At 41.9% G+C, this 22,989-nt stretch overlaps 1 protein-coding gene across 3 annotated transcripts in view; it reads right to left on the reverse strand.

Moving 5' to 3' along the window:
* DYM (dymeclin) overlaps positions 1-22,989 on the reverse strand; it is a 209,406-nt gene that overhangs the window by 33,485 nt on the left and 152,932 nt on the right. For all 3 annotated transcript variants that reach the window (XM_058044202.1, XM_058044201.1, XM_058044204.1), the window contains 2 exons: positions 10,147-10,329; positions 324-437 (listed from right to left, as the gene is read on the reverse strand). In XM_058044202.1, coding sequence (XP_057900185.1) covers positions 324-437; positions 10,147-10,329 — 297 coding nt within the window. The remainder of the gene's footprint in view (positions 1-323; positions 438-10,146; positions 10,330-22,989) is intronic.

The following is a 22,989-nucleotide window of genomic DNA, read 5'->3' on the forward strand; positions in this document are numbered from 1 at the left end:
CAGTGTTTGGTTACAGTATAACTAAACAACAGATGGAGAGAGGAGCCTGCATCTTCAGGATACATTGAAGAAAACCTTAGCTTCAGCAAATTTTAATTCCTCCACACACTTCAATTTAATAACTAATCACAAAAACTCACCCAAACACTTAGCAGAAATTAGGAATTTAAATGAAAACATACACATATGGCAATCGACAGTGTAATCACTTATCAGTCACTACTGAGAGGAGAGATGATTTTTTGAAGTTACAGATATAAAGGGCATGTATGTGTAATTGATAGGAACAGTATACTTTAAGTGATGAGGTCTTGAGCACTTACTCTTAGCCTGTCTTTGGGCAAAGCAACAGCTCCTTGCTTGATGATTTCCAGAACTCGCTCCACTGACAGCTCAGCTCCAGCTTGCTCTAATCGGGAGCTGAAAAAGCTGATCACCTGGAATGAAACATCACAGCACATAAATAAATAGAAGAGATCTTTGGATCAATTTGTACACAAAGCTGTCATCTTCCTTTTTGGCAGCGCTGCACTTCTTAAAGAATAATCACATTATTGCCTATGTCACAGCCAGGGAGACTTTGTTAATGTCAAATTAGCACAACTCTCAGCTTCCTCTTGCAGTCATTTTTAAACAGACAGATGATTTTACAATATAACACACACAGCTGAATTAATAAATTTATATTTTCAAGTACTGTGCACTGACATATGCATATATTTCTTTCTGTCCATTCTGCCCATCAGGCTTTTGAGTTTTTCCAGTCTTTCTATGATCTGAGCTACGTTGTAAGGTATTAAAGTAAAACCATTATTGTTACACTGTTAAGTATCTCAATATGAGAGACTATATTTCCTGGGAACTGTGTAGCACTCAAAGCCACAGCAAGTGGATAATGAGAAGGAGTCCACCAAGCTCCTCTTCCACCCAGTATCCACCCCAAGTGCCACACATACCTTCCACACCCTGGATTCTAGGCCTAAGGAATCCTGCAAATTCCCTGTCATCTTCCAGACATCACCCTGGTAAAGCCAAGCTCATTTTCCCCATATTTCCCTTCCCACCTCCTTTTCTGTGACCCAGCTGGTCCTTGTTAGCTAGAACTTAGTCAGGTCAGGCTTTAACTTTTATCCCTCTTCAAGCTCAGTGGGTCACAGCAGAAGCAGACATCCCACTGGCAGTTATCCATGTGGGACATCAGAAAACTTCCATTTCTATAGCTCCTTTCATCCAAAAAGAATATACTTTGCAAACCCCATACCTTATCTCAGGGAAACTCCTTAGTCACACAAGGGATCCAGGACTCAAAACACAAAAAAGGTCTGGGGAAAAATTTCAACACCTACTTAGAATCCTCTGGAAGAATTATAAAAATACCAAGAGGTACTTGGTAAAGCCTGTCTACACCAGAGCACTTGGCTACCCCTGGGCTGGAGGCAAGCACAATGCTGATGGCAGGTTCTGTAAAATCCTGTGAGCTTTCAACACCCTCTGTGGAAAAATACTGATGTTCACTTGTATCTGAGTCACAGTCCCAGTCCATCGAGTAATCTTCGATAATTCTCCCAAGCAGAAGTGGGGAAAAGTGTATTATACTACAAAATCTCTGCTGAGCTCTCTTTGTTCTGTAGTGAGACACAGCTGGAGCCAGAAACCATTACCCTAATTATGCCTCCCAGCTCAGCTGCTGTTCATAAAACAAAGACAGCTGATGGCTTGATTACTGTGAGATTCAAATTTGTTGTTCCTGTTTGTGACTTCCCCCACAGAAAGCCCAGCCCTTGTTTTGAGCTGGAAGATTTGCTGGGATCTCTAGAAACTCTTGCACCAAGTGAATGAGGCAGAGGCAGACTAAAGTTGCTGGAAGTTGCTTTTTGGGGTTGTCATGGGCTTGTGGTGTTTGGTTTGGTTTTTCTCTCTGTTTTATTTTGTTTCTAACAACAGAAGTACACAAACCAGTCAAGAGAAAATTCAGGTTTAATCTTCTGTGCTGTCCCTACGATTATCTCCATACTTGAGCAGAAAGGGAGAATTTCACTGCCTCTGGCAGATGCTGCAGGTAGGCTTTTACATTCTTAGAGATAAGGACCTGGTGGAGCACTGTGATCTCTGATCCTTAGAAAAAGGGAGTAGGAAGATGTGCTGAGTTCATAAGCAAAGGAGCTGGAGGGAGGGACCAGAAACTACAGAGTAAAACAGCAAGAAAGAGCTTGTGCAAAGAGCATGAGGACCTCAGAGTGAGGCTGACACGGTTTTGGCACAGAGTTTGGGACAAATTGCTGGTGGAGGAGACACGGCTCACAGAGAGGAACAAGCCAGTTGCCCACAGACTTTGAAAGAAAAAAACATCTTCCTGCATTCAACACTCCTCTGTTGTCAGTAATCACTGGTGAAACCCATCCTCGCCAAGGGCAGGCTCCTGCAGAGAATCCTTCCCAGTGGCACTGCCCTGTTAGCTCAAGTTCTGCTAAACCACAACAAAAGCAGAACTTAATATCTAGCTTTTAACCAAAAGGATAAAATACTATCATAATGCAAACATGTAAAAAAACTGAATGAAGCTCACAGATACTCCCTGAATTCTGACGTTTCCTATTTTGGGAAGTCAAACCCTCCAATCTTAACAAGTTTTTGAAAGACTTATGTTTTTGTGGTAAAGGTACTAATCTTCTTCAGGTTATATTTCAAAAGAATAAAAGCAAGACAAGCTTCCAGTATTTTCAGGCTATGTCAGCATTTTAGAGAACTCAGAATGGCTATTTTTGATGTGTAGTTGATGACTAAAATTAAAAATGCCTACTTTAATAATGGTACTTATCTCTAGCAGTTATTTGCCTTAGTACTTCAAACAAAATAGAAATGAAGTACCTCCCTTTTGGACCCTGAGAGCACAATACCCCAGTGAGACAGTGAGGTACCCACAAGCATCCCAATGAAGTAACGAAACAGAAAAGCAAAAAGAAAACTTAACGATTAATTATACAGAGGAGATTCTAAAGAAGGCATTTTCTTATTAGCTCCAGATCAGAAATAAAACCAAAAAACATCCAGTATTACGTCACTCATGCCCAAGCTCCCACCACTATAGCAGAGGGTCTAACACTTTTCCTACTAATCTAGTTTGATATAAAAAAATAAAAGCGCAACATCATAATAAGGAAGAGTAGCCTTTTGCCTTGAAAGAGCTTTAATTATCTTCTACACTTAAGTAACAGAGGTGAATTTAAAATAAAAATGAAAATTAACAGATTTTCACTCCTTGTCCCATTGAAAGTAAAATTAACCAGAAAAATAAGCTGGGTGAAGAGTATTAAAAGAGTTTCAGGTTTTAGTACATGTTTTAAAACCAGCTGAGCATATGACTGTATGAATAGAAAAACCCCAAATCTTACAGCAAATAAACAAGGCTGAGAGATTATGTTTTCCTGGTACACTGAAAATTAATTTTCTTCTTAATTACTTGGGCAATTGGTCTAAGAAAGAACTGCAAAGAAGAGTAAGAAGGAACTCCACAAGTTGCTGTGAATTATTCTCTTCCTAGTCATGCTGAGCACTGAAAGGCCTCTCCTTGAAGCAACATAACCCATTCTAAGAGCTCTCTCTCCAGTCTGGCTTCCATATTAGCAGAGATTAAAAGGCACATCTAATCCAGGATCAGACAACCCCTCATCAGGAATATCTGATGCCTGTCCAGATAAAAGGCATGGAGAGCCTTGCCCTGTGCAGAGTATAATCCTGGTTGTACCTTAGTCTATCCTAAGGTACCCAGACCTGTGCTACAATGGACAAACCAGGACAGGGGACCTGGTTTGGCCACCTCCAGCTCAGGCCTTGCCAGGGTTTCTATTAAAATACCATTAATACTTCTATATGAAAACTATGTAGTTTTCTACAGTGATTCCCAAAACTGGTATTAATCATAGACTCATGGAATGCTTTGGCTGGGAAGGGGCCTTAAAGATCATCCAGTGGATATCCCTGCCATGGGCAGGGACACCTTCCTCTATCCCAGGATGCTCCCAGCCCCATCCAACCTGGCCTTGGGCACTTTCAAGGACCCAGGGACAGCCACAGCTGCTCTGGGAAACCTGTGCCAGGGCCTCACCACCCCCACAGTGAGAACTTCTTCCTAGAGATCAATTTTCCATGAGGAACTCATACTTTCTCCTTTTGTTTTCTAAACGGTAAACTTACAAGGCACAGCCAGAGATTAAAAGTACTACAAGATTAGAATGATTCAGAAACGTTTTTCATTTAAAGGCAGTATTTTAGGTTTTGGAGATTATTTTTGAGATTGTGAGAGAACAACCACAGTGTCTGTTATTTTCACCCAACTATTGTTTTCAATTGGGCTGCAAGGCTGAAGTAACAAAATACTTCCCTTTACAGCATGCCAACAGCAGAGCTATCAAGGGCAAAATGTTTTCTCCACTTGGATTCTATCAGCAGATGCTGAAGTGCTGTGAGGCCTGCGGCTGCCTAATCAACATGACAACTACTCTCCTTCTCCTGCAGATAAAAATAACAGTACAACACGTTGCTGCCTCCTCTGCCTGCAACTGCAAAGGTCAGTCCTGAAAGACAGAAGAAAAAATCACTTGGCAAAAAAATGAGGAAGTTTTGTACCTGTTTTTGTCAATTTTATTTCCCTTTGAAAGTGATTGAAAGAAACACTTTGAGAATTTTATTTCCAGCCACGCTCACCACTGGGAGAGTAATATGGTGTATTAATGGCACACCAAATGAAGAAGAAAAGAAGAAAACAAACCTCTCACTGTAAAGTACCACAGGATTAGCACTTCAACTAAGTAGCTTCCATAGGGAAACATAAATCACAGCTACATTTGGTATCCAGTAGTCATAGCTGGAGCCAACGAGAGGCGAAGCCAACCCTTGCTGATTTAAGAAGGGGTGAAACAACTTCATGTGATTCAATAGCAGGAGAAACACAGGAGGTTAATCAGCAAACCTGAAGTACTGTATTTTTCAGAACCACCTTGAAATGAGGAGCATGTTCAAGGACACATGAGCTTTTCCAGGTATTCTGCTCTCCACTCCTAGAGTGTAGGAGTGAGGAAAAAAAAATCAGGCAAAAAGAGCCCCCCAAAGCAAACAAACAACAACCAACAAAACCCCAAACCAAACCCACCAAAACTTTAGAGTATGTAGCCAGGCTCTGGTAATCAGCAGGATCAAGGTTTTTCGAATTTTAAGGAAAGACGTAAAAACTTAGTTTTTCAGTCCTGAAGGTCTTACAACAGGGGTTGCTATGCCAGAGTGAAGACAACCTGATTGATTTTAAAATCTAGTAGGGAAATGTCTTTGAAGAATTAAATTCCTTGTAGGAAATTGCATCAATTGAATCCTTTGCATCACTAAGCCATTGCTCCCAACCTCTTGATGTCTATCAGAGTATTTTGCAAACAAAATTCTAGCAGCTCCTAGTTAGGCCTGTTCCACCACCTGGTATCAGTTGCTCGCTTGTAGGAAATATGAGAGCAGTGAAAGCCAAGGAGTTCTCGCCGTGGCCAAGAACCAAACACATCTTTAGGAATGATAAGTGAAGAGTCTCCACCAAATTCCTGACATATCTGAAGCGGCTGACCAAGTTACAGACCACCTCTGAAGTGGAGGCATATAGACAGGCTCCCAGATGAAATATTTCTGCACAAGGCCAGAAGAGGAACCATAGCATTCCTCTTTGTTCACGATTCGGAAGAGGAATATCCCATTTTAGATAAGCAACATGCATTATCTCTTACTAAAATGGCTTTCTAAAATAAAAGGTAAAGTAATAGGAAGCAGAAGGTATTTTGATTTCAGTTTCTTCTGTACAGCATTAATGGTTCCCATATGCTCCCAATCAACCGGCAATGGTGATTTTTAGATTATTTATAAAAACACAGAGGCAAATAAGTAGTTTTCAATAAAAAGTGCCACTATACTGATAACCCTTATACATTCACCTATTTTTGCCTCAGTAATGAAGCACACAGACATTATGTGTATCTCCAGAGTAAAATGAATGGTCCAAATCCTGAGAAACAGCCCAAAGCTAATGTGGCCAGGTCTGTACTGATGGTAACCCGGGCAATTCCTGCTCTGACCTGAGCCCTGGTGGGGCTGCAGAGGCATGCCCACATCCACCTGTGCCTGTGCTGGTCTGTGCTCTGCCCCAGGGCCATGGTGCCAAACCCCAGAGGTCTCCAATGCTCAGTTCCCTGAAAACCTACCACAGTGCTTCATTATTCCTAACCTTGGAAAAGTCTTTCCTTATGACCTGTGAACCCACAAGTATGTCAAAGAGATTATTCCACTTCCCTTCAAAGCAGCATTTTATTTGAAAAATACCACATCACTTTAGCAAATCAGCACCTTCAGAGGTTCTGTTTTCTACACTCTTATTTCTACCTGGAATTTCCTTCATGGTGCCAGCTGAGCATGAGCACAGGTGTGCCCAGGTGGGCAATGGCCCCTGGGCTGTCCCTGTGCCGGCGCTGCTGAGGCACCTCCAGTGCTGGGGACAGCTCTGGGCCCTCAGCACAAGAGAGACACCGAGGGGCTGGAGCGTGTCCAGGGCAGGGAACGGAGCTGGGAAGGGGCTGGAGCCCCAGGAGAGGCTGAGGGAGCTGGGAAGGGGCTGGGCCTGGAGCAAAGGAGGCTCAGGGTGGATATTGAGGAAAATTCCTCCATGGAAAGGCTTGTCCAGCTCTGGAACAGCTGCCCAGGGCAGTGGTGGAATCCCCAGTCTGGGGAGAGTTTAAAAGCTGTGTGGCTGTGGCATTGGGGACATGGGACAGTGGTGGCCTGGGCAGTGCTGGGGAATGGTTGGACTCGATGGTGTTGAAAATTTTTTTAAACCTAAATGGTTCTGAGATTCTGAACCCAGAGTAATCCAGCTAAGAAGCCACCAGCATGATTTGGCTTAGAGGACATCTCTGTGTTATTCTTTGCTTGTATACACACACAGAATTGCAGCAGATGCCTTTTTCTATTTGCACCATCAACTACTCATTATTACATTCCCAGTACACTCTCCAATTAATTCTTCTTCAAATTTTTAGCCTTTTCACCTCTTCCATGCTTCCTTTTGGTTGATGAGTACATTATGTCCAACTGAGTAAAAATAATAAGCATTTAAGTCTTTACATGTCATATCTATTTTATGGATTCTTGACAAGGCAAACTGGCAACTGTTCTGGTGTCCAAAACTCATTACAGACTTTACATGCTCTGTATTTTCATCTGATTTCTGACGCATTAAACATTATCACACTGTCTGTTAGTATTTCTCTATGAAATGCAAATCCGGACTATAGTTTACAGTCCGAGAATCTTTCATCAGCTGGTGGGCAGAATTTGCTGGAACAGAGGGATGTCAGAGTGACACAGTGCATAACAGGCACCTACTGCTCACAGGAATCTCTAGAGCTATCTGATGATTGGAATCATAGAATTCCAGAATGGTGTGGGCTGGAAGGAACCTTCAAAGGCCATCTAGTCCAATCCCAATGCACCTTCTCCTAGACCAGTTGACTGCAAGCCCCATCCAACCTGGCCTGGAACACTTACAGGGACAGGCCAGCCACAGCTGCTCTGGGCACCTTGTGCCAGGGCCTGCCCACCCTCCCAGCCAAGAATTCCTTCCCAATATCCCATCTGTCCCTGCCCTTTGGCAGTGGGAAGCCACTGCCCCTTGCCATTATCAAAAATTACACTCCTGGTTCCACAGCAGCATGGGTACAGATAATCCAAACATTCTTTGCTGTTTATGACCAGAGAAAGTACCAAGAGAGAGAGCCAGGATGCAGCAGAGCCCCTGCACACACACTTGGGGAGCTTCAGAAAGGTAATTTTTCTTGACCACTCTTGCATTACCAAAAGTCTCAACATTTACCATTTCTATCTACAATCTACACAATTTGGGCCACAAAATTTCTTTGATCACAACAGCCTGAAAGCCAACACAGCTCCCCAATATACTGGAAGTTGGTGGGTCCATCCTCTTCTGAATAACCAGCCCTGGTCACAGGAAAAGCCTGGCCAGCTCACTATTCTATCTGAAAACAGGCTGGGATGGATGCTGAAACAAGAATATAAGAGCATGTCATGAACAGGGAGATCCTCCCCATGAGTACATCCTCCCAGCTTTCAGCAACATACACTTTCGAAGTTTGTTGAGCCAAATCTTTTAAGATTTTTTTCTGACTCCTTTCAGAGCACAGCTACATTTCAGACATCCATGGAGTCCCATACAGCTGTGAGGATGGAGCTCCCAGCTCCACCACTGCAGAGAAAAGCCTGGTAAGCTCTTGGAAACAGAAACTCATTTTGGTTCTTCTCAGATCCTGCCCACGTGGCTCCCAGACAAGCTCCCTGCAATGTGTACAGTAAAACTGATATGATTTGCCACTGTTTCAAGGGACAGCAAGACCAGTTAGAACATTCTGGCTGTAGCTCACATGAAAAAGACTGGTTCTGTATGGTGCTGCCAGTACTGTTTATGAAGTGCAGGACGTGACAGGGTAGACAAGGAGTCAGATGAATCTCATCTTTTATTCAGATCTACAAGCCTGACAGCTCTTACCACTTGCCAGATGGTGACAGGTACATTTAAAAAAAAAATTTTTAAAAATTTCTTTTTTTGACGTCCTCGCTTCTCTAACAAAGGAGCTATTTAAAAATTCAACATGCTCCCTTGGAAAGCTTTAAATAGTTTCTGAATGTAACTGGCATTATGCTGTAACCCAGTATTAAATAGTTTTGGGGAGGAATTGTTTAAATTGTTGAGGAAAACCTACATTTAACTGTTACAAAGGAAAGGACGTGCTGCTGTCTGTGGGAGGCACAGGGCTGCAAGCAGAAGGATCTGGCCACCATCAGTTATCCTGGATGTGGGCAAGTAACCAGAGAAGGTCCCTATCTCAGTCAGGAATGTAGACAACTGTTATCTTCAGTGCACCATATCCTCTTTACACAACTTGAAGACATCTTGTTCTAATCATCCAGACAGTATCATGCTGCCTGTAGTCTGCAGCTGCTGAAAGTTTGGAGAGTTTTGAGCCTCAAGTTCTCCACTCCCCAAACTCTTGCATGACCAGAAAATATGAAGAGAGAACAGAAGAGGAAGGAATAGGTACAGAGCAGGATTTCAGTTTAACATTTTAAATTATTTTCCTTTATGGGCAATTAGATATCTGTCAATCTCCTGTAATTAAAAGCAAATCAAACCAAAACCTCTAGATTATGAGGCACAACAATATGTTATTCACTGCATTCAGAGACTTAGTACCCTGCTCAGCCCTCCCTTCCAGTATTTTGCACCCAGTGGTCATAGTGTGGCTTCAAACATTGCTCAGCTCTGCAAATATTGACTAGAAGACAGGGAAAAATTTGTAACGCTTTGAATTTTTCTAGCAGAAGCTCAGGCTCTCCATATGAACCTTAAAACTACTCTCAGATGCAGAAATAATTAATAATTGTTTCCCAAAGTCAAGCTCCACAGAGTCACACTAGTAACAACTTCTTATCCACATTCTGTTTTCTTCTAAAATGCTTCCCTGTGCAAGAGGAAGGCTGCTTTGAAGAAAACACTTGGCAGGTGGAAACAACACACATTCAGATACAGACAGGGAATAAGACAGCTGAATGTCTGCTCTTCAGTTATTTAAAATTAATTCCCCATAATCATTAATAGGCTGGTGAGAGGAGTAAGAGAAAAGAAAAAAGACTGTTTGACGATGAAAATTAGCTTTTGCTCCCCTGAAAGGCAGGTTTCTAACAAGGGGCAGTCAAGAGAAGCTGACATTGTTCTCCCTTTCTGGGGTGAAAGATGCGTCACAGTTTGGGAATTCCTTACCAGAGGCATCTCAAAATCCTTCTGATTCTCCTGAGTTAAAGATGTGGGATAGGGCTGTTAAAGAAATTAGAGGGTTGGAACTAAATGACCTTTAAGGTCCCTTCCAACCCAAACCACCCTGTGTTTCTACACCGCCCAGAAGGCGTGTGCAGGCCCAAAAAACAGACAAGAAAAGTTCAACATTTTAAAACAAACTGGCAAAAAATGATAAATATTTTCCACCTCTCAAGAGTAAGAAGAGCTCAGATAACCAAGTGTAACCATCTCTGAAGTCAGGTACCACTCACCAGGTCTATATTTTGCATGATGTCCTGGAAGGAGGGGTGAGTCCGAAACTGCTCGAACAGATCGCGCTTGTAGAGCAGAGCGTACACCAGGTTGGGGTTGTGATGGAGGGAGTTGGTCAGGCAGGAGTTGATGATCTCCAGCATCATCCGGATCACTTCCTCAATCACATTCAGGTCTTGTGCCTTTAAGAAAGGAGTGGAAGGTCAGTGTGCCCTCTTTCATTGTAAAATATTGAGTAATAAAGGCAGTGCAAAGGTAATTATTACCAATAAAGCTATTAGCTGGTAATGTTTCTATGGTGAGCAAATCTGGCATCCATGTGTCTGGAAAGGAATCTGTTTTCTCCAGTAATCACCAAAATTTTAATTGAAATGCATCATACTAGTACTCAGCCTCATAGCTTGATTCTCCCAACAGGAGCCATGACAGAAAGCATTACCATATTGTAATCAGTCAGATTCATAAGGGTTAAGTGAACACAGTCTTTTCAACCCTTCCTATTCTAAGTAAAACACTTCAGCATATAATTAATTTATGACATTTTCTGTTGAGCCCCTATGCAGGAAGGAGGGATAGGGAAAAGGGAGTAAAAGTAACAGAAATAAAAAAAAGTGGGTGAAAAAGCAAAGGCAGGAGAAGAAAAACTGACTGTATCAAACATCACTGCAACTCCAACATCTGTCACTGTTACCAGACTTTTCCTCTTTGACTCTTTTTTAAAATTATTTTTTTGGCATTGAAGAACACTTGCAACAAATGAAAAAAAGGAATCTCCTTTTGTAGTGCACTAAGCTTTCACACTAAGATTAACTTGTAGAGCTTTTCATTTTGTCAGTGCATTTGACAACTCAAACCTCCTAAGCTGAACAAGCTGGCATGTGAACTCCTGCCAGCTGCCTGGATTTGCCTCCTTGAGCTCCACATCAGGATATCTCCAGTACAGTTATTCTGACTGCAGAGTTGTCTGCCCTACCTTGGAATAGGGTAAGAAAAGGGCTCTTCTACCTTGTTTGTCTCATTTAGGTTGTCTCCATCACATCAAAAACTGGACTGTGAGACTTTACATGTCTGGCAAGAATGAGAACCATACTAAACCAGCTTGAGTTTTTCTGCTGGGTATGAACAATGATACTTCCTTTTGCTGACTGCCCACAAAGTTCACTTTCTGAGTTATCACAACGCACTTAAATTCTTCACAAAAAGGCAGTACTTAGAGCATTTTCTTGGGCTGTCATTCAATCTGCACACAGTTATTTTCTACTATTAAGCAGCACTGTAGGAATTGTCATGTGGCAGACGTATGCTCTCTCCAAGACAGAAGAGAACACAGGAATTTTCATTATCCTGTTTAGACTCAAAAAGAGCAAAGTTCTTTGCTACCACTTTGCTCTGGCTGATTTCAATGGGAAGCAAGGTGCATTTCTTCCTAGAAGTGTAGCTCACAGAATCCCAGAATGGTTTGGGCTGTAAGGAACTTTAAAGCTCAGCCAGATCCACCACAGCTTCACTTGGAAACCTGTGCCAGGGACCTCCACCCTCACAACAAGGATTCCTTTCTAATATCACATCTGTACCTGCCCTCTGGCAGTGGGAAGCCTTTCCCTCTTGTCCAATCTCTCTGTCCCTTGTCCCAAATCCCTCTCCTAGATGGCCCTGTAGAAGGCAGCACCATGCCCCTAACCTGCTGCTCCATTTCTTTTGTGACACTGAGGACCATGGAGAAGTGAGATCCAATCATTATTCCCACACTACAGTCTGGTTATCCCCAGCCCTTGTCTTCTACATGTACAAGGGAGATTTAAGTGGAAGTTTTTTGGAGCTCTTGTTTGAAGAGGAATATCTTGTGCATGCATTCCAGTAAAATTCCTTCTTTAGCAATGATACCTGATAGTGAAGGTTGCAGATTTTTTTCTGATTGTAAGTATCTCCTATTTTTAATGACTCTGCCACCTAAATTAGCATTGTAGTGTAGCTAACAATGACGGCAGAAACCCTTACAAAGCTGATTGCTGTCAATGGGATCACATTCTTCTACGACAGAAATAATCTTTACTTTCAAAATGCAGGTGGTTTCTCTGCCTGTAGTTACCTAGCTATTGTGCTATGAAACAGCATCCCAGGCAGGTGTTGTCAAGGGTATGTAATGGAAAATATTAGACAAAGATAGAAATAACTGCTTCAGCTGGCATCTGAAGAAAAATCCAGACCTAACTCACCTGGGGAATAGTGCCTGCCTATCAGATTTACTGCAGAATATGCTGTGTTATGGTATACTTTTAAAAACTCTGAGCACTGGCATACTTCTGCCCCCAATGCAGCAGGGTGAGCTAGTGACCAAGACACTATCCTAAAATACAGAATAGATGACTTTCACAGAAATATTATGATTCCAAATCAAGTGAGATCTGTCCAGTTACAGAAAGGTAACAAATCACACAATCACTTTTCAAAAACTAGATGTTTTTTTAATAAAAGGTGTGTTCAGCTTAAACCCCAGGCATACAGCTAATTGAAAAAGAAAGCATTGCTAACTGTCTTCCAATAGGTTGGAGACTCTGCTAAAGACAGGCTTCAAACAATGAAAAGGTTCAGTGGTTATTACACAGTAACTAAATTTAACATGTTTAAGAGCTAATGGACAGAATCAACCATCTGTATTTCGGCTACTACATTGCAGGTGCAGAATCTGGGACCCCCCCATGAAGAAAAATAGGAGATATAGTGAAGATTTTTACTCACAACTGACTACATGAAAAAGAATTTATAAGAAGAACTATGTCCATAAAAGACAGAGAAGTGGCACTGAATCCCTGTATTGCACGTACATCATCAGAACTGTCTGCTCCTATAATTAGAGACTGAATCATTCCTAAGGGTTTAAAAGTTTTCAAAACAAAGGAAAAAACAAGCATAAATCCAAGGACAGCATTTGGATAAGAAAGTGGAGAAATGCTGATAAAATGCCATGTGGTTTTGTTGCTCTATATCATCAGTATTAAGCTACAGACCCACTGCATCCAGACATAGTATTAAGACAGGTATAAATAAAGTTATATTAACATTTTGTTGCTGCAGTTTATCACCTTGTGTATTACTTTCAGAGCAGCTGAACACAGCTGAAATGCTGAATGTGTGTGGCCAAGGCACAGACTAACACATCATCCTCAGCAGAGAGGAGCTTAAACCCTTGTAAGACCATTTTTTTTACTGGATTAGCTGTTATATGAAAATAAAAGTCAAATATTGATTTGTGAAATGTAGACATGCTTCAATCTATTGAACAGTACATTTAAAGAAGAGGAGTTAAAAGTTTCCTATTGCTTACAATTGACAAATTCAGTGTGGCACTCACATTTAAAATTGCTACAATATTCCTTTACAATGCAGGGCTTAGATAATGCCTCTGTCAATATCAATGCGTACCAGTCCTCCCCCACCTATTTTTTTGCTTATTCCCATAGAAATAATTATAACCATAATTAAAAAGAAAAGTGGAAGCTAAAAGCTCAGTACCAACTCTGTGAGACTGAAATCATGCCTGCAAAGGGGATGGGAATGTAGGCACAGCCTTTGCATTACTGTGGGCAATTCTAGGTAGTCACTTCATGTCTTTTCTCAGGAGAGAAGTTCAATGTGGTGCTTTTTTGCAAAGATTCTAACTTTTAAAGCAAAAAGACAGATGTTTGGTTATGTTCTAGATGCACAAGGGAAAAACCAACCTGTGACAGCTAAAAGACAGCCATATCTTTTACATACATGCCCAGGTACACGTCTGGGTAGTCTTTTGGTAAAAGGAAAAAACAAGTAATCATGCCAGAAAAAAGAGGATGGAAATAAGCTGAGAGGATGTGGGGGAAAACACGATGAATGAGAACATTATCTGGGGAAAAACAATTTGAGTTTGATAAACACTATCAAGGAACACACAAAAGTTCAAAGCCAAGGCAAATGATAGGCAGAGCTGGATGTTCCTGGATCTGACCATCCTGGAATATTGTTGCTTTCTTTACTGCAATACAGTTAATAATTAGCATGGTATCCTCCTGGGCAAACATTTCCACAGAATTAAATACTTACATCCTGATGTGTAAAACCACTTGGAAAGTATATGGCTTTTAAATATCAAGAGAAGTCAAGCAGCCTAACCATGAAACCCCAGGCATTTGCTCACAGTTAGTTCCTTACAGACATATTTACCCATCAAAAAACAAATCACTGTCAACAGAGGATGCAAAAACTCAATGTCACATAACACCTCTTTAATTTATGGCGCCCCATCTCCTGGTTCCCATAACGGAACATTCTGAGTGCTCATCCTTTTAATTCAATTTGACATTGAATTTATTTTAATTATTGTGACCATAAAAAAACTGATTTTAAAAGTTCTATCATGAATGAATGCAAATCTCCACCCTCTAAATGTTACCAGTTCTGAGGAGATAAAGGGAGGCATGTCTTGTGTAATTCAGCTTAGTGTTGCATAACCATCCCTCGTGGTTTGTACTGTCTAATATAAACAGAGGCAAAATTATTCAGCTTTCTGTTTTCTTTCCTCCGAAGTTAATTTATATAGAAAATAATAGCTGGTTGAAAAATCAGAATTTTGGTGACTTCTGATGCTATGAAATGGCATCCATAAACAAAAGTGGAAATGTGTTTCTCTTCCATGATGAAATTAGCTCCTTGATTAGGCCATTTTTTGACTGGAAGTCAAGCACAGCCCTTTTTCAGTGTGGTCCCCAGGGTATTGCACAGCATGCATGGTGACAGATTTCTTAATGATATTTTGCATTTTTGATCCCTAACCCAGGAAGATATGCAGCACACTCAGTCACAGCTGGCACAGGTTTCCAGAGCAGCTGTGGTTGCTCCATCCATGGATGCGTCCAAGGCCAGGTTGGATGGGGACCCTGGGATAGTGGAAGGTGTTCCTGCCCATGGCAGGGGAGGAACAAGATCAGCTCTAAGGTCCCTTCCAACCCAAACCATTCAGGGATTCTAGTGCATGATTCTAAGAAGCATTAGTGAACAAACTTAAGTCTCGTATAATGTCCACATGACAATTACAAGCTTCAGACTATATATTATTGATATGATCATATATTTCTTTATAGCAAGATGAAATTCACTTAAATGCAATGATCTGGTTTTCCTCCCCTTTACCTGGATATACAGTAAACCCCAATCCAAAGCAATGAATAATTGTAAGCCTAAAGAGGTCTACTTTTAAACTTTTTTAAAATTGGAGATCTAACAGAGCAACTTTTCCTTTGTGGCAAGATCCATGTGAATGGAGTTATGCACCATATGACAATGGGTGCAGACACCCAGGTCACTTGTATGTACTTAAAAAAGCCTCATTTCTCACTGTGCATTCACATCACAGCAATTTTCCAGCCAAATTATACTTCCAGCTAAATAACTGCTAATTATATAGTTAGCAAAATAAGCAGGAAGAAGCTTATCTGCCTAAAAAAAGCAAAACCTGAGCAGGGATTGGTAAGGGAGTATGCTACAACTGCACAATGTAAATAGGGTAAAAGAAAACAACAAGACAACATATTGTGCTGAAGTCTTAATTCAAAGAAACCTGATGAAATAAAGTGGAAATGTCACATGTAATTGCAAAAGAAATACTTGATGGAAATGCAAGCTGACAAAAAAAACATGTCCTAACACACTTCTGAACTTAACTGCTTATGACAATGAATGGCTTTTAGTGAGTGGGAACTCGCTGCCAGTAATAAAATGCTTTGACATTTGAATTTTCAAAAGTGCAAGCTGCTTTGTGTCAAAGCTTGGTGGCTTTAGCTCATTCTGACCAACACTGCTGGTCCCTCTCCAGTGGAGCGAGGAGTGCACACAGTGTGCAAAAGCTGTGAAGCAGCTACTTAAAACAGCTGGACATGATGTAACAGCTTCCTTCCCAGGAACTCCACAATTCACAGAAGGAAAACCACCTCGGACTCACCACTCTCCCTGCTAGGTCTGAGTGATCCCTTAAGGACATCAGCTCCCTTTGCCTCTCTTTGCAACTCAGAAAATCCCAGGATGGTTTGGGTTGGGAGGAACCTTAAAAGCCATCTTGTTCCACCCTCTCTGCCATGGGCAGGGACAGCTCCCACTGTCCCAGGCTGCTCCCAGCCCCATCCAGCCTGGCCTGGGACACTGCCAGGGATCCAGGGGCAGCCACAGCTGCTCTGGGCACCCTGGGCCAGGGCCTGCCCACCCTCCCAGCCAGCAATTCCTAATTCCCAATGTGCCAGAATCTGTGCCTGCCCTCTGGCAGTGGGAGCCATTGCCTGGGTGCTGTCCCTGCCTGCCTTGTCCCCAGGGGCTGTGCAGCTCTCCTGGAGCCCCTGGAGGCCCTGGAATGTCAGGAAGGTCTGCATCATGTCTGTGTTGCTGCATCCACATTGTGGGACCACCCATCATCTTCAGAGATGAGGCTGAAGGCCTCATATAGATGTAGGAATAGAGAAAAGGTGAGGGTGGAGGCTGCACAAGCAACTGTAATTATGGCTGTTCTCCATGCTGAGCCCCTGTCCGTGATGACTCACTACAGCTCTTCATCTGTAGTATTTTCAGTGAGATTCAACAATTTGTGAACATAAATTATAAAAAATTATAGTCATAAACAACTACTTCCTTCATGACGCAGATATGACTATAAAGGCAATTTTGTCAGCAATGAAAAAAAAGAAAACCATACATACCCTGCACAATTAACAGATATCAAAAGGACTAAGAATGCAAAATTAACCCCAAACAGACAACTTCTGTGACTTTTTTCTACCAGGGAGAAACCAACAGGAAAAATTTGGTAAATTGTTTCAGATCCATAAGCTGCAGCCACACAAAATAGAGCTGAACAGACAGTTTCAGTTCATTTTACATTACTTTTTCTTTTCATCTGGCTTTGTACATACTAAAGAATACTTCAATGAATTATGCTTTTGGACATGCAGTAGTTACTACTTCTGCCTGAAATGCAGCTATTCCAGATTTCAGGGTGGTACCCCTCAATCTTTTGTGAGGAATAGACAATACACGCTACAGGGAATTTCACCTTGATTACATAATTTATCAGCATCCACAATTGTAATTATATAAATTTCCCTTTCTCTTTATTGAGGAATATCTATAGTTAAATATTTTCAAATAATTTACTTTATTTTTAGTTAGTTTAAGAGAAGCATATGTATCTTGTTTGTATTAGCTTTGGGGAGCTTCCAAGAGAGCTGTCTGAATTTCCTGCACTTTCAGCAGAAAATAAAACCTTCAACAAAATAAACTTGCTCTGCCAAAGGAGTGGAAGAACAGAGAGGAATGAAGGAAGCTTACAAGAAAGCTGTTCTTACCCTCAGTGAGCAAAGCAACTTCAAAGCCAAGCCTTTGGTGACCAGAATCTTATCTTTATCTCTTTTACTAGCAATACTCTTTGGCTGTTCTATGTCAAGCTTAGACAACTTTTGGTAAAGTAGGTACTATGTGAAAAAATGCAGGGCCTATGGTGATTATAACCTTAAGTATTAACCCTGCCATCTCTGATCACTGCTTAGAAATGAAAGCACTGCTGTCACACAGCAGAGCTGTTTGTTGCCAGACACTTGGCTAAATAAACTGTCCATCCTGACATTCCTCCTCTCCTTCCCAAGCAACTGGCAAGCTGAGCGTGCAGGTTTTCAGCCACGCTGAGCCAGCCTGTGTGGGAGCACACTTCCCACAAGGAACACAGCGTTTCCAGCCCATATCCCAATGCCAACACCCACCACAGCCCATGACAAGGAGGAAATGCCATAGTGTGTGTCCTGCCCCAGAGGAACAGGCCCAGGAGCAGTCTGCTCCAAAGGAAAATACACCGCAGGACACCTGCCAAGGCAGCAAGCCCAACTGCTTTCCTGCTCCAAAACCCTGCTTTCCCAGCTTGCACTGGCCCAGGAAATACTGAGCCGTTTCTGAGGACACAAATATAACCCAGGGAAGGTGCAGCTGCTTCATTGGTACTTCTTACATGACTTCACCATACTGTGTTTATTATCCAGCTGACCTACCGCTAACCCACTGCTCATCTCCTGCTCACCCCATCACTTTCATCTCTTCTTCCATCCATGCCCTTCCTGTGTTTGAAATTCCAATCCTAAACCACTTCACTTTGAAATATTTTAACTTATCCTCCATTTCCTTCAAAGTCAGGCTCCAGAATCAATCAAAAACTACTATAAAACTGCCCAGATTCCTTCAGTGCTTTACTGATTCTTGGTGATGCCTCAGTCTCACAGCCCTGTGTCCTTTTTACCTGTTTACTGAGGATTTTGCAATTTCCAGAGTCACCTGATTTTCACTGAACTAGCTTAGAAAAGGCAAATTACTCTGGAAGACATCTACCCAGGGTCAAGCTTCAGAGGCTGGTCTAAGCCCCCAAGAAGCTTCAGCATAAGGGGATCCACCACAACAGCCAAAATACCTGGAAGTCACCAGCTGGGAACTCCAACACTCAAAGACACTATTCCCAAACCACATGCAACAATGACAACAGAATGCAAACAGTATTTAGTAAAACTGAACCCAATCATTGTCTAAGATCGCACAAAACCTGGGAAGCAACTGCTACTAGAAGATGACAACATTTCTACTAAGAAAATTAAAACTGTGAATTTTTATTTAGTCATACCATGCTTGAAATACTAATGAGGTTTTGTTGCTGTTGAAAGGAAATGAAGATTTCTCCATTTCTCCACGAAACTTAGCAGTATTCCCTAGAGGTATGGGAAGATTTTGTTTAGTTTGACTGGTAGAACAAGAAAGAACAAGTCCCATATGCAACCCCAACTCCACCATACAAAGGTAAAATAGATCATCCTGATACAGGCTTTAATTAAGAGAACCAATCTACCCTGAGGAGAGTTCGAGGACTTTAAAGACATTCCTCAAGTGAAAAAGTTTCTGATTGCAGCCCTACACACTCAGCTTAGCTGCAAAATGTCACCAGCAAAACTGTTTGGAGAAGTTACACAGCAGTAAGTGCTGCAAGAACTGAAACCTTGACAATTATCATGGAATGATAACCATCACAGGACGGTTTGGGCTGGGAGGGAGAGAGAGCACCTTGCTCCACCCCCCCTGCCATGGTCAGGGACAGCTCCCACTGTCCCAGGCTGCTCCCAGCCCCATCCAGCCTGGCCTGGGGCACTGCCAGGGATCCAGGGGCAGCCACAGCTGCTCTGGGCACCCTGGGCCAGGGCCTGCCCACCCTCCCAGCCAGCAATTCCTAATTCCCAATGTGCCAGAATCTGTGCCTGCCCTCTGGCAGTGGAAGGTATTTCCCCTTGTCCTGTCACTCCATGCTCTTGTAAAAAGTACTTTTCTACTTTGTGGGGTCCCATCAGGAGCAATGCATATAAGACATATAAGACAAAGTTTCCAATTTATGCATTAAACCCAACAGTAGTATTAATAGCAATGTAAACAGTACCTACGGAAATCTGTAGATCTTAATGTGCATCTTAGAGATGATTTCTGATGAGTCTCTTTGAAGCAAGTGAGTGGTTCTCCAAAAAGGAGCAAATTTAACAATTTACTATGAAGATACAGTTGCTAATACAGGCATTCAGTTTTGTGTTTGACTTCATAGTTAACTCCAGATTTAAGCAACCTTACCATATTTTAATTTTTCTTTCGAATGGGCTCTTATTCTTTTTATCCTATGTGATGTTAATTGAAATACAGAAACCCATATTTCTATCATGAAGAAGAATAAGATGGCAAAACATCACATCTTGCAAATGGCCAGAAAAACCCCACCAATTAGCAGTTAAAACCCAACAATTTTCTTAATGTTTTTCCTTCCCACCTCCCAAACTTTACTATATACAATACACTACAGTTGCAGGAAGTAATTAATCCGCCAGTACCCTCACCCCAGCATAATCCCTGACTATATTATCAAATATTTTCTTCATCCTTCATATTATGCTTAGCAGTAATAACTGTAACACTGACTGCAGAAGTACATATACAACTATTAGCATGTTTCCTGTGAACCACCTGCTGTCACTCGAGAAAATCACTCAGTAATTACAGATTACACCAATCCTGGTGTCAGCTCTGGGCCCTCAGGACAACAGGGACACCGAGGGGCTGGAGCGTGTCCAGGGCAGGGAACGGAGCTGGGAAGGGGCTGGAGCCCCAGGAGAGGCTGAGGGAGCTGGGCAGGGGCTGAGCCTGGAGCAAAGGAGGCTCAGGGGGGCCCTTGTGGCTCTGCGCAGCTCCTGACAGGAGGGGACAGCCGGGGGGGTCGGGCTGTGCTCCAGGGAACAGGGACAGGAGCAGAGGGAGCGGCCTCAGGCTGTGCTGCTGGAAGTTCAGGTTCAACAGTAGGGAAAATTTCTTTCATCAAAGGGCTGTCCAGCCCTGACACAGCTGCCCAGAGTGGAGTCCCCACCCCTGGAGGGATCTAAAAGCCATGTGGATGTGGCACTTGGGGACTTGGGCCAGTGGTAGCCTTGGCAAGTTGGGGGAATGACTCAATGACTTTTCCAACCCAGACTTGAGAGGGCTTTTCCAAAGCAAATGGATCCTACAATTCTATGGTCTTGCAGACCAACCTTCAGTGTCTAAGCGATTTTAATTGAGAAGGTACCAAAACAAGCTGAATATACACTGATCCCTGACTAAAGCTGTCAACTTCACAGAATCTGAATTCCTAAGTTCTCGTATGGTTCCTCACTGATCAGATCCTGTGGTTCAGCATCTCTGCTATGACACAGGAAAACCATCAATGCCTTGGAACTGTTCTCTCCCACTGAAAGTACCAATCTGAATAATTCTGACCCTATCTAAGAGAAAAAACTTCACACACAAGACTGTGTAATCCAAGTCCTCAATACAGAGACTGAATGGAGTTTCCATAATTTCCATACTATCCAAGCAGAAGATTTTCCAGTCCTGACGATGCACAGGATGTCAGTGGGAAAAGTCAGTGCTTCTCCCTACCCAGTAGCCAAAAGATTCTATATTCCTGCCCTTGGGGTGAAAATTGCTATTGAAATTTCTGTGGGAGGAATAAGAAAGCCAGAAGGGGTTCACAGAGCAGACATATCCATCATTACAATTCGGGGAATATCAAGGAGGCAAGGGAATGGTGTTACTGCCAAGGCCACACCCTGCCCCTGCTGCCACAGAGCAAGACTCCTGCTCTGCTCAAACACCAAAAATCACGGCAAAGGGACAGTGGGATGGGTAAGACAATAGAAAAGCACCACAAAACAGAAAAAAACCCCTCTTGACAATATTAGGCATGTCTAAAAACAGTAATTACAAAAAAGGTAGATTTAACCTGTTGCTGTTCATGTAGAAGGTTACACTGTGCACACATGAAAGTTTATACCATGGTTCAGTAGTAAACAGCAGCAGTGCATGATACAAAATGTCAGGTCCCAGGTAGCAGACAGCTGACAAGAGGTTATGGCACAAGATTCCTGTGAGCAGGAATAAGCTGCTTTACAGTCATCATCTCACAATGCTTTTATTTCTTATGATACATTAAAAGATAGCAGCATGGTTGAAGAAGTAATTCTTTATGACACTACTCAGCACACGTGCTATATTCATTCTTTCAGTGGTGTTAAATATTTTGAAAATTAAAGGGAATAGCTTAACAAAGCTATGTGAAACCTATCAGAATAATCACACTATTGAGCTTTGAAGTGGTTTTCAGTATAAGGGAGATAAATTCTTCCAAGATTAGAAAATATAAGAAAGTGGTTTTGTTTTCCTCTTACCTTTCCAATTCTTCAAAACTAGTCACTGCCAGTAAAAGTATCATTTATTATATTAACCTGGGCCCAAAAAACCTCCATGAACAAATTTCAAGAACTGCTCTCTTGAGCTGAATAAAATGGAAATTGTAAGGAGATGAGAAAGAGCTTTCTGAGGGCTGACAGCAAACAAACCAAATAAATGGGGATCTTCTAGATTAAATTTCTTTTTACTACATTCCATCTTATTTTTGAAATACATTTAGTCACAAAGACACTGCATCAGTTCTGATAAACACAGAAGTTGCTGACCACTGTGCTGCTAAATGTTCTGGAAGCACAGAGCAGCTGCAGCCTGAATGCCAAAAAAACAAACCTTTAACTGAGATGTGGAAAACCCAAAACTCACAGAAAATAATTGCAGAAGTCTATGTACAGAGGCACTTGTTCCAAAATGAACTATGAGCAACAGATGGTATTTTCTCAAATTTTGAGGCAAAATACTCTTGATGGAAATATGTAAAAACTGCATTATCCAACTAAATAAAATTTCCTGAAATATTTATGAAGCCTTGTCTATTTTGGGACCAAAGTTAATTTTGTATAGCCTGGTTCATAAAGCTCAGCAGTGACAGACAGGGACAAGATGAGAGATTACTGCTGAAAGACAGTGAAGCACCTGGGTTTGTTGTACATCCATCCCAGAGTCCCTCAACTCTTCCTCACCAAAATCCTGTTTGCGACTATAACTGGTTACCTATAATTTACACTGCTTTCTAACAAACTTTAATTAACTTACCACACGTTAAGATGGCTAATGTACTGCAGAAAAATAATTTTACGTATCAGAAAAATTCCACAAAGTTTTTTCCCATGGGAATGTAACATGACTCTTCCTATTGACTCAATTTATCAAAATCTAGAAGATTAGTACTGGAATGGGAAAACTTGTCATTGTTTGTTCAGATAACTTTTTTTGGCTGCATTGAGTAAGCATCTTATTTCTCTGTGAGGGCCACAAATTATCTGCTGGTGAGTAGATGAAAGACCTGCCTTTGGGAACTGCAACATCCATTTTCTCCA

Source organism: Melospiza georgiana, chromosome Z, assembly GCF_028018845.1.
Source record: "Melospiza georgiana isolate bMelGeo1 chromosome Z, bMelGeo1.pri, whole genome shotgun sequence".
Taxonomy (NCBI): Eukaryota; Metazoa; Chordata; class Aves; order Passeriformes; family Passerellidae; genus Melospiza; species Melospiza georgiana.